The sequence below is a fragment of the Rhineura floridana genome, chromosome 1 (genome assembly GCF_030035675.1).
Source record: "Rhineura floridana isolate rRhiFlo1 chromosome 1, rRhiFlo1.hap2, whole genome shotgun sequence".
Lineage (NCBI taxonomy): Eukaryota > Metazoa > Chordata > Lepidosauria > Squamata > Rhineuridae > Rhineura > Rhineura floridana.
In genome coordinates this window covers 164785039-164797749 of record NC_084480.1, presented here as the reverse complement: position 1 = coordinate 164797749, position 12711 = coordinate 164785039, and the positions used below count along the sequence as shown (strand labels likewise).

The 12711-nt window shown below is 41.3% G+C and overlaps 1 protein-coding gene across 3 annotated transcripts in view; it reads left to right on the top strand.

Annotated features, from left to right (window-relative positions):
• The window catches only part of LOC133364116 (P-selectin-like), a 69425-nt gene that overhangs the window by 20460 nt on the left and 36254 nt on the right, over positions 1-12711 (top strand). For all 3 annotated transcript variants that reach the window (XM_061584248.1, XM_061584240.1, XM_061584232.1), the window contains exons 5-6: positions 6929-7117; positions 7422-7607. In XM_061584248.1, coding sequence (XP_061440232.1) covers positions 6929-7117; positions 7422-7607 — 375 coding nt within the window. The remainder of the gene's footprint in view (positions 1-6928; positions 7118-7421; positions 7608-12711) is intronic.

Here is a 12711-nt window from a genome sequence, read left to right as displayed (position 1 = left end):
GTTTGATTGACCTGAGGCAGCGTCTAGAAAACGTCATTGCAATGCCAGAAAATTGTGGTTTCCCCCCCTGTGTATCTGAAAAGCTCATAAATTGGGTAAGTATATACATTTCAGTTTTTCCCCCTCTTGTGTGCAGGAGTCAGATTTTGAAAACCTTCCCAATACTTGCTTTTGTAAAAGCAATGTTAATCCCATATGCCCAGAGTAAATCCCATTGAATTTAATAGGGCTTACCTTTGAGTAGACATGGTTATGAATGTGCTGAAAATCAATGGGATTTTGGAGTGAATGTAAAAAAGAATTGTGTTTGTGTTCTAACTTTTTCTGTCCCCCCCTCCAGTCCTATTTTAAAGCAAGTTTGTTTTTATGTGCCTTCAAGTCGATTACGACTTATGGCGACCCTATGAATCAGCGACCTCCAAGAGCATCTGTCATGAACCACTCTGCCCAGATCTTGTAAGTTCAGGTCTATGGCTTCCTTTATGGAATCAATCCATCTCTTGTTTGGCCTTCCTCTTTTTCTACTCCCTTCTGTTTTTCCCAGCATTATTGTCTTTTCTAGTGAATCATGTCTTCTCATTATGTGTCCAAAGTATGATAACCTTAGTTTCAACATTTTAGCTTCAAGTGATAGTTCTGGTTTAATTTGATCTAACACCCAATTATTTGTCTTTTTCACAGTCCATGGTATGCGCAAAGCTCTCCTCCAGCACCACATTTCAAATGAGTTGATTTTTCTCTTATCTGCCTTTTTCACTGTCCAACTTTCATATCCATACAAAGAGATCGGGAATACCATGGTCTGAATGATCCTGACTGTGGTGTTCAGTGATATATCTTTGCATTTGAGGATCTTTTCTAGTTCTCTCACAGCTGCCCTACCCAGTCCTAGCCTTCTTCTGATTTCTTGACTATTGTCTCCATTTTGGTTAATGACTATGCCGAGGTATTGATAATCCTTGACAAGTTCAATGTCCTCATTGTCAACTGTAAAGTTACATAAATCTTCTGTTGTCATTACTTTAGTCTTCTTGACGTTCAGCTGTAGTACTGCTTTTCTGCTTTCCTCTTTAACTTTCATCAGCATTTGTTTCAAATCATTACTGGTTTCTGCTAAGAATATGGTATCATCTGCATATCTTAAATTATTGATGTTTCTCTCTCCAATTTTCACACCTCCTTCATCTTGGTCCAATCCCGCTTCCCGTATGATATGTTCTGCGTACAGATTAAACAAGAAGGGTGATAAAATACACCCCTGTCTCACACCCTTTCCGATGGGGAACCAATCGGTTTCTCCACATTCTGTCCTTACAGTAGCCTCTTGTCCAGAGTATAGGTTGCGCATCAGGACAATCAGATGTTGTGGCACCCCCATTTCTTTTAAAGCATTCCATAGTTTTTCATGATCTACACAGTCAAAGGCTTTGTTGTAGTCTATAAAGCACAGGGTGATTTTCTTCTGAAGTTCCTTGCTCTGTTCCATTATCCAACGTATGTTTGCAGTATAATCTCTGGTGCCTCTTCCCTTTCTAAATCCAGCTTGGATGTCTGGCATTTCTCGCTCCATATATGGTAAGGGCCTTTGTTGTAGAATCTTGAGCATTACTTTACTTGCATGGGATATTAAGGCAATATTTCGGTAATTACTGCATTCTCTGGGATCCCCTTTCTTTGGATATATATTGAACGCTTCCAGTCTGTGGGCCATTGTTTAGTTTTCCATATTTCTTGACAAATTCTTGTCAAAATGTGGCCAGATTCTTAGTAGCTTGTAGCAACTCTACTGGTATGCCATCTATTCCTGGTGATTTGTTTCTTCCAAGAATTTTAAGAGCAGCTTTCACCTCAAATTCTAAAATTTCTGGTTCTTCATCATATGGTTCCTCCATGAATGAGTCTGTCATCCTGTCATCTCTTTTATAGAGTTCTTCAGTGTATTGCTTCCATCTTCCTTTTATTTCATCTCAGTCAGTCAGTGTGTTCCCCTGTTGATTATTCAACATCCCTACTCGTGGTTTAAATTTCCCTTTCATTTCTCTAATCTTTTGGAATAGGGCTCTTGTTCTTCCCATTTTGTTGTCCTTTTCTATTTCTATACAATAACTATTATGATAGTTTTATTTGTCCCTATGTATTAGTTGTTGTATAGTTGCATTTAGGGTTCTGACCATGATTCTATCTCCTTTTGCTTTTGCTTTCCTTCTCTCTTTAACCATTTGAAGAGTTTCTTCAGTCATCCATTGAGGTCTTTCTCTCTTTTTAACTAGAGGTATTGTCTTTTTGCATTCTTCCCTGATCATGCGTCTGACTTCATTCCATAGTTCTTCTGGTTCTCTGTCAACTAAGTTTAAACCCTGAAACCTGTTCCTTATTTGATCTTTATATGCTTCTGGGATGTTATTTAAATTGTATATTGGCATTACGAGTGCTTTGTTGTTCTTCTTTAGTTTTACTCTGATTTTCGATACGATCAGTTCATGATCTGTACCGCAGTCTGCTCCTGGTCTTGTTTTTGCAGAAAGTATGAAACTTCTCCATCTTCTGTTTCCAATTATATAATCAATTTGATTCCTATATTGACCATCTGGTGATGTCCACGTGTACAGCCATCTTTTTGGTTGCTCAAAAACTGTGTTGGCAAGAAACAAATCATTGGCTTCACAGAATTCAATAAGTCTTTCTCCTGCTTCATTTCTGTCACATAAGCCCCATTTCCCCACAATTCCTAGTTCTTCTCTGTTCCCTACTTTTGCATTCCAGTCCCCCATGATTATCATCATATCTTGTTTTGGTGTGTGATCAATTTCCTCCTGTACTTCTGCGTAAAATCTCTTCAATTCCTCTTCTTCTGCATTTGATGTTGGAGTGTAGACTTGGATGATGGTTATGTTAATAGGTTTCCCATTTAATCTCATTGATATCACTCGCTCAGACCTTGCGTTGTAGCTCTTAATTGCTTTTGCTACATCACTTCTCACTATTAAAGCAACCCCGTTTCTTCTTTATTTCTCATTTCCTGCATAAAATATTTTGTAGTTGCCTGATTGAAAATGTCCCATTCCAGTCCATTTTAATTCACTCACGCCAAGTATTGTAATGTTGATACGCTCCATTTCTTGCTTGACAATTTCTAACTTTCCCTGGTTCATGCTTCTCACATTCCATGTTCCTACTGTGTGCGTCGTACAACTCCGGACTCTCCTTTCGCATATGTGTGCATCAGCCTCTGGGCTTCCTTTCGGCTTTGACCCAGCTGCGTCATTAGTCACAGCGCTACTCGTACTTGTCCTTTGTTCTTCCCCAGTAGCTCGGTGTGTGTCTTCTGACCTGGGGGTTTCGTATTGCATTTTGGATACTCTGTTCATAGGGTTTTCGTGGTAAGAGGTATTCAGAGGTGGTTTACCATTGCCTTCCTCTGAGTTTGGATGCATCTTAGTCTGGTGTCTCAGCTTTGACCATTCTGCCATGGGTGCCCCTGCTAGGAGTCTAGCCTTTTGGTCTAGACTCCTGACGGCATTGCTCTCAGCTTCTTCAACACTCTCAAACCCCCTCACTATGTTAAGGTGTGCATCCTAAAGGGGGTTAAAGCAAGTAGGCAGGGCTTACTTAGGTATTACAATTTTTATTCTGTAGGAAACTAATACTGATTTTTTTAAAACTAATACTGATTTTTCTGCAATGACCAACTGGTTTGACAATAAACTATTATATGGGCTGTATGTATTTATACATCTGCAGTGTGTGCATGTGCGTGTATGGAGTGTTTCCAACAACCCTGTGAGGTAGGGTTGGAAACCAAAGCAGCTCACAACAAGAAATAAAGCCATTTAAAATCCATTAACCATAAAAACAAGTATAAACAGTTGCAAAGCAGCGTAAAGTGGCATGATTTGGAATTTTGGGTTGTGTGAATGAAGTTGCTTATCACTTGAGGTTGCATTTCTGTCCCTGTTTGAGTAAGCCCCACTGAATACACTGGGACTTGCTTCTGAATAAATAAACCTAGGATTGCACTATAAATATCTTTATAGTTTGTGTAATTAATAAATATATTTGATAGTCATGCTTATAAAAATATTTCTTCATTTATCATAGTTTTGGTTTTTGGTTAGGAATCCTGACTGGTTGTGAGATGCTTAGTTTTCTGCCTTACTGATAGGAATCTTGTTGTGGTTGGTATGGTATTGCATTTAAGAAATCATGGTACGAAATGGCCTGAATCAGTATAAGGCAGATTCCTTGGTTCCTAAAAGTGGGAAGAGACTCAAGGGCCACAGTGACTCTGACATTTATTTATGTATTTTTATTTACAACATTTATATACCACTTTATTGTAAAAAATCTCAAAGCGGTTTACAGAGAGAATTAAAACAATAAAATTATTGGCAAAAGCGTTAAGGACAGATGCTTAAAAACATTCAAAGTAATAAAACCAACAATGTGTTAAAAACAGATATAAAAACACAATAGCTTCCACATGCCTGGAGAGGCTTGCCTCAAGAAAACTGATTTTAGCAGGTGCTGAAAACAGGCGTCTGCCTAATGTCAATAGGCAAGGAGTTCCAAAGCGTAGGTGCTGCCATTTTACAGGACTGATTTCTTACAAGAGCAGAACAAGTACTGTGTGGCACCCATAACATGAAAAGCACAGCTTGAACTTGGCCTGGTAGCAAATCAGCAACCAATGGAGATTTCAGAGCAGAGGTATTATGTGCTGATAGGATCTCACTCATGTCAGCAATTGTGCTGCAGCATTCTGCATTAACTGCAGTCCCCAGGTCAGGTTGTGCTGCATGGGGATTTCTGTGACCTTGGCTGACTGGCTGCTAGGATTTTTTTAGTTTGGGTTTTTGGTTATGAATCCTGACTGGTTGTGGGATGCTGAGTTTTCTGCCTTACTTATAGGAATCTTGTTGTGGTTGGTATGGTATTACATTTAGGAAAGTGTTACTGCCTTTTGTGTTGTTGTTTTCCTGTTTGCATTTCACTTATTTTTAAACTCACTCTGTTACAGCCATAGAAGCAACAACAGCATATGCAAGATAATTAACTCCCATTAGTGATAAGAGCAAGAATTTATATTTATTATTTTAAGTAAAACAAGAGGCTTATGAGTACGTTGAAGAGGACCAGATATTTTATTTCTGAGCCCAGGACTGGGTCTTTCATGATGCCCGGTGTGTGTGTGTGTGTGGGGGGAACGGGACAGGAGAGTAGTCGATAAGACAGACATCCTGGCATTGGTAATCTAATTAGCAAGGTATGTGTGGGGTTGTTGCACACTTCCAGGCCCAGTTTCATTTTGAGTACGGAGATGGAACCTGTGTAGATGTGGTTGATCAAAGGGAGAAGAAATTTTGAGTTAAGCAAAGCTCTGCTTTTATAAAACCTAAGAAACATACAGATACTTTGAATGTCTGAGTGCCTGCACCAGTGGAATACTGGAGGAACTTGTAAAACTTGCTGCAACAGTATTTAGAACTGAGCATGTGGTGTGAAATACTCCTTTTCCTAACATTTTGGCTTCTTGTTTTTCTCCACCCACCACATCTCTGAAATATATCGTATATGTAATGGTTAAGCGTACTGCTGCCCTGACTTACTTTATGTTTGTTGCTATTTTGTGTTTTTATTATGTTTTTATATTGATTGTGTATTTTTATTGTTTTTATTATATTTGTAAGCTGTGCTGAGCTCTGTTTTTAACAGCAGAAGGGCAAGATATAAATCCTCTTAATCAATCAATCAATATTCCATAGTGTTGGAAACTAGTCTAGGCATGTAAGGCTGAAAATGTTCCTTTTTTAAAAAAGATTTCTCACATCTTTCCCAAGTTTTGGTGGTAATTCCTAGGCACAAAAAGAAAACAACTGGACAATCCAAACATCAATATGCAAATAATGTGCATAATATGCAAATAATATGCACAATATGCAAATTAGCCTGCCCGGATTTGTAGAACTGGAATATGGCAACCCTACCTCTTGTGCCCTCTCTCTGTTCTCCCCCTCTCCTTGTTTTTGGCTCTTGCCACCACTCTGCTACTCTTTCTCCTTTCTCTTCCCTTTTAGGACCTGCTGAGAATGCACAGCCAGATGCTCTTTTAACTTGCATCTCTCTGTGTGTTGGCTTTTGCCATGTTACTGTCTTGCCTCCCCACTTCTGGTCTGTCTCAACCAGCTCCCCATCAGAATATAAGATTAAAGGAGCAGCAGGAGATTGTCATGATGCTGTCTCCCTACAGTAGTATAAACAACAACATAGGCTGCACTTCTTGCTCTGCACGAAGATGGGAGGGCCCAAAGTGCAAAAGGTTATTGTTTGAGGAGGAAGGACAGCTCAAGGGGAAAGGGCCAAATCCCCCCTATGCTGTTGCCCTCTGGCCTACAAAGACTTGGCTGGCCCTGCACATAAGGCGGAACAGAAGGGCTAACAAAAACCAATTCCAGATGGTTGAGTTATTAACTCATCTTTACCACTTCTCTAAGTGGTACTCTAACTCAATTGACTAGACCATACTTGGAGAGAATTGAATTCTGGTAAAGTGGTTGACATTTTAGTTTCAAATTAACACAAGATCTGAAATTATTCATATTATATTTTAGCGGGCAAGGGTTAGGTGTTATAATAGATAGCAGTTCCATCCAGCAGGGGGAACTGCAGGGAGACTGCCATGGAGTTCTGGAAGCTGAGTTCCAGTGTATAGGTCAGGTGGGAGGAGCCAGAGAAAACTCAGTGGATCTTGTAACAGTTCTCTTAATACAGCTTTAGTTATAGCAAGCAGGTTTCTGTCTTCTCTAAGCAAAGAAAGCACTATTAAAACATTAGAGTTAAACATATTTCAGTTGCACAGTAGGGAGAGGTTAGAAATACATTCATTTTTAATGATGTTGGCATAACCTGGTACTTTCATGTCTCCATTTAGTTGTAAAATGCAAGGACCTTGATGCTGTCCACAGGCCACTGCTCATGAACTGCAGTCATCCTCTGGGGAGCTTCAGTTATGATTCCAGCTGTGGCTTCAGTTGTGATGAAGGATTTGAAATGAATGGCCTGGCCACCTTGCAGTGCTTGCCATCTGGGGGCTGGTCAGCAGAGATACCGCAGTGTATAGGTATGTACTGTCATGGCTGAAGCCAGGTGTTGACATAAGTGTGTTAGTTGCCAAGGCCCAGAAACTGGCAAAAAGGCCACTGAGCAAAGCACTGTTGCCATCTTGCTTTGGACATCAGGTTCTAAATTGATGGCTAATTTTGTTGCAGTAATATGTTGCAGGAGATATTCCCAGTGGAAAGAGAACAATGAGCAGGTGGTTTATCGTCAGTCCATGTTCTTCATGGCCAGAATCCTGATCTACAAGGTCACATCATGAATAGCACATATGTGCCTGACTGAATTCTTCCTTTTCTGTTCTTTAGCTGTCCAGTGCCGGCCATTAAATATTCCTGTTCATGGAGACCTCATCTGCTCCCACATCCACAGGGAATTCCAGTACCAGTCTAGTTGCAACTTTAGCTGTACTGAGGGCTTCCTACTAAGTGGAGCAGAGACATCAGTGTGTGAAGCATCTGGAGAATGGAGTTCCCTGGAGCCGATATGTCAAGGTTCAGTTTCCTTACACTCCCATTGCATTATTACTGGCTCAGAACTTGGTAGTACTTGGGACGTACCATGAATATAAGGCCAGAATCAGAAATATATGTTGACCGGAAAGCTGCTGCAAATTTAGATGCATGTAATTAACATCATGCACATACATTTTGTAAAGTTGGATGATTTCAAACAGCTGTAATGAACATGTTACATTTAGGGTTGTCAGCTTTTTGCTGATCCTGCTCTGTGCCTTTTACAGCAGCCTAAGAGATTAAACAGAAGCATTTCCTGGGGTAGAGATACAGAGATATGGACAGTTTCCGTTGCTTCATCTCTGCATATCTGATTGCTGTTTTAAGGCACAGAGCAAGTGAAAGGTGACAACCCTGGTTTTAAAAATAAATAAATAAACCTGAGCCGCTACTGGGAGGAAGGGTGTGATATAAATTAAATCGTATTCATATATTGTACAGGCGGGCCCCTCTTATATGGCAGGTTCCGTTCCAGACCCCCGCCATAAAGCGGAACCCCATTGAGTATAATGGGGCACATTGCACGAAAATGATGCAAAAATGCCGCAAAATGCAGCAAAATCGGCTTTAAAACGGGGAATGAAAGCCGCTGCATTAGCGGAACGCTGGGAAGCGATGCGCCGATAAGCGGGGCCCTACTGTAATGCACTAAGGGATTCTGTAGTGGGATTTGGAATGACTGGGTGAGCTTCTCTAATATCACAGCAGAGTCAGGGCAAGCAGGAGTTTTCTGGCCACTGTGTGCTATACTTGGTCTCTGGCTGCGATTGACTTGAGCTGCACAGATCTGACAAAGGTTCAAGGCAGGCAGGGCCTAGGCAAGGATGAAGCAGAAGCCTAGGAAAAGAGGAGGTAAGGCCCTGAGAAGGCAGCAGGCCACAAGAAAGATAGAAAAAAAGAGGCTAGAAAGGGGAGGTGCATGTGGCTGATCTGAAAAGGCTAGTTACATTTTGTGTTGTAGGTCTCAATTCTAAGGCTCCTGCTCTGATATGTAAGAAAAAATGCCCTTGAAAAATCAGAACTGAATACCATACATGAATTTGTTTCTTACTGTCTTAGCTGCTTTGTGGCTAATCCTAGTCTTTTTCATACCTTTTCACTGCAGCCATGAGGGCTAGAAATCCATGGGATAATTGCAATCTTATTTACTGTAACTCTTACAGTTTTGGCAGACCGTCCCCGTGTCCAATGTGGAATGAATCCATTTAAATCAGATTTAATTTGGAGGACATTCATCTGTGTCTAGCAGCTCTTACTAAGGCAGCTGTAGGAGGGTGGGTGGCTATAGCGCTGGTGGGGAGACAAGCTGGGCCACATGTACTATATATAGTTCATAGCTTAGTTTATAAACCCAATTTACAGAGCAATCCAACTCCTGGGAAGCCAGCAGGAGGGGGGCTGGTGGAGGAGGAGCCGCGGGAAGGTCTGTGGCACCCATTTCACATTCAGGAGCCACCAGGCTTGCTCAGTGCAGGCTCAGCCAGGAGCTGTGTGCAGGGACCAGAAAGTAGAGGCAGACTCCTCCACAGAATTGTTGTGGGTGGTGATACCATGCCCCAGGAGGGACTTAATACTGGGAACGATCTATCGTCCCCCTGATCAAAATGCTCAGGGAGACCTTGAGATGAGATATGAAATTGAGGAAGCATCCAAACTAGGAAATGTGGTAGTAATGGGTGACTTCAAGTACCCAGACATAGACTGGCTGCATATGTGTTCCAGTCATGACAAAGAAGCAAAGTTTCTAGATATTCTAAATGACTATTCCCTAGACCAGTTGGTCATGGAACCGACCAGAGGGACGGCAACCCTGGACTTAATCCTCAGTGGGGACCGGGACCTGGTGCGAGATGTAAGTGTTGTTGAACCGATTGGGAGCAGTGACCACAGTGCTATTAAATTAAACATACATGTAACTGGCCAATTGCCAAGAAAATCCAACACGGTCACATTTGACTTCAAAAGAGGAAACTTCACAAAAATGAGGGGATTGGTAAAAAGAAAGCTGAAAAACAAAGTCCAGAGGGTCACATCACTCGAAAATGCTTGGAAGTTGTTTAAAAACACTATATTAGAAGCTCAACTGGAGTGCATACCGCAGATCAGAAAAGGTACCACCAGGGCCAAGAAGATGCCAGCATGGTTAACGAGCAAAGTCAAGGAAGCTCTTAGAGGCAAAAAGTCTTCCTTCAGAAAATGGAAGTCTTGTCCGAATGAAGAAAATAAAAAAGAACACAAACTCTGGCAAAAGAAATGCAAGAAGACAATAAGGGATGCTAAAAAAGAATTTGAAGAGCACATTGCTAAGAACATAAAAACCAACAACAAAAAATTCTATAAATACATTCAAAGCAGGAGACCATCTAGGGAGGCGATTGGACCCTTGGATGATAAGGGAGTCAAAGGTGTACTAAAGAACGATAAGGAGATTGCAGAGAAGCTAAATGAATTCTTTGCATCTGTCTTCACAGTGGAAGATATAGGGCAGATCCCTGAACCTGAACTAACATTTGCAGGAAGGGATTCTGAGGAACTGAGACAAATAGTGGTAACGAGAGAGGAAGTTCTAGGCTTAATGGACAATATAAAAACTGACAAATCACCGGGCCCGGATGGCATCCACCCGAGAGTTCTCAAAGAACTTTTTATGCTCCCAGGCATTTTAATCTTTTAATTTTCTTAATCTTTCTATTTTTAATATGTATCCTTCTTAATTTGTGTTGTATTTGTTTTTGTTGTGCTTTCTGTTGTTTGTTTGTACATGTTTTTGTGACTTTTTACCATGATATATTGTATTTTACCTTGTTTGTTCACCGCCCTGAGAGCTATTCTGCTAAGGGCGGTATATAAATTGAAATAATAAATAAATAAATAAATAACTCAAATGTGAAATTGCTGATCTGCTAACTAAAATATGTAACTTGTCCCTCGGGTCCTCCTCCGTGCCTGAGGACTGGAAAGTGGCAAATGTAACACCAATCTTCAAAAAGGGATCCAGAGGGGATCCCGGAAATTACAGGCCACTTAGCTTAACTTCTGTCCCTGGAAAAATGGTAGAAAGTATTATTAAAGCTAGATTAACTAAGCACATAGAAGAACAAGCCTTGCTGAAGCAGAGCCAGCATGGCTTCTGCAAGGGAAAGTCCTGTCTCAGTAACCTATTAGAATTCTTTGAGAGTGTCAACAAGCATATAGATAGAGGTGATCCAGTGGACATAGTGTACTTAGACTTTCAAAAAACATTTGACAAGGTACCTCACCAAAGACTTCTGAGGAAGCTTAGCAGTCATGGAATAAGAGGAGAGGTCCTCTTGTGGATAAGGAATTGGTTAAGAAGGAGAAAGCAGAGAGTAGGAATAAACGGACAGTTCTCCCAATGGAGGGCTGTAGAAAGTGGAGTCCCTCAAGGATCGGTATTGGGACCTGTACTTTTCAACTTGTTCATTAATGACCTAGAATTAGGAGTGAGCAGTGAAGTGGCCAAGTTTGCTGACGACACTAAATTGTTCAGGGTTGTTAAAACAAAAAGGGATTGCGAAGAGCTCCAAAAAGACCTCTCCAAACTGAGTGAATGGGCGGAAAAATGGCAAATGCAATTCAATATAAACAAGTGTAAAATTATGCATATTGGAGCAAAAATCTGAATTTCACATATACGCTCATGGGGTCTGAACTGGCGGTGACCGACCAGGAGAGAGACCTCGGGGTTGTAGTGGACAGCACGATGAAAATGTCGACCCAGTGTGCGGCAGCTGTGAAAAAGGCAAATTCCATGCTAGCGATAATTAGGAAAGGTATTGAAAATAAAACAGCCGATATCATAATGCCATTGTATAAACCTATGGTGCGGCCGCATTTGGAATACTGTGTACAGTTCTGGTCGCCTCATCTCAAAAAGGATATTCTAGAGTTGGAAAAGGTTCAGAAGAGGGCAACCAGAATGATCAAGGGGATGGAGCGACTCCCTTACGAGGAAAGGTTGCAGCATTTGGGGCTTTTTAGTTTAGAGAAAAGACGGGCCAGAGGAGACATGATAGAAGTGTATAAAATTATGCATGGCATTGAGAAAGTGGATAGAGAAAAGTTCTTCTCCCTCTCTCATAGTACTAGAACTCGTGGACATTCAAAGAAGCTGAATGTTGGAAGATTCAGGACAGACAAAAGGAAGTACTTCTTTACTCAGCACATAGTTAAACTATGGAATTTGCTCCCACAAGATGCAGTAATGGCCACCAGCTTGGATGGCTTTAAAAGAAGATTAGACAAAGTCATGGAGGACAGGGCTATCAATGGCTACTAGCCATGATGGCTGTGCTGTGCCACCCTAGTCAGAGGCAGCATGCTTCTGAAAACCAGTTGCTGGAAGCCTCAGGAGGGGAGAGTGTTCTTGCACTCGGGTCCTGCTTGCGGGCTTCCCCCAGGCACCTGGTTGGCCACTGTGCGAACAGGATGCTGGACTAGATGGGCCACTGGCCTGATCCAGCAGGCTCTTCTTATGTTCTTAAGTAAAAGCTGGCTTTCGTAAATACAGTAGGGCCCCACTCATACAGTGGGTTTCGTTCCAGACCCCCGCCTAAAAGCGAAACCCATTGAAAAGTGGAACTCCATCAATAAAATGACGTCTGACGCCTGAAAAGCTCTGTAAAAGCGGAACAAGTGCCGTATGAGTGGGGCCTTACTCTAATTGAAAACCACCGTTTTAGCGGAACGCCGAAAAGCCCTACTGTATTGTGGAATAAGCACTCTCCATAGACTTCCATTGTAATTATTTTCTTAGACTGACCTTTTTCCCAGCGTAACTTTGGCCCAGATTGGGATCTGCACGAGCTCTCCGAACATGAGTTGGATGTCGCCTAAGTTCCCTCTGTCTAATTCCAGCCCACTAAAGTCAGACACAAACACAGAGGTGTGCTTTTCCTTAGTAGATTTAATATAAAGTTTCAGTTCACAGCACTTCATGAATCACTTTATTTATTTATTTATTTATTTATTTATTTATTTATTTATTTATTTATTTATTTATTTATTTATTGCACTTGTATACCGCCCCATAGCCGAGCTCTCTGGGCGGTTTACAGCAATC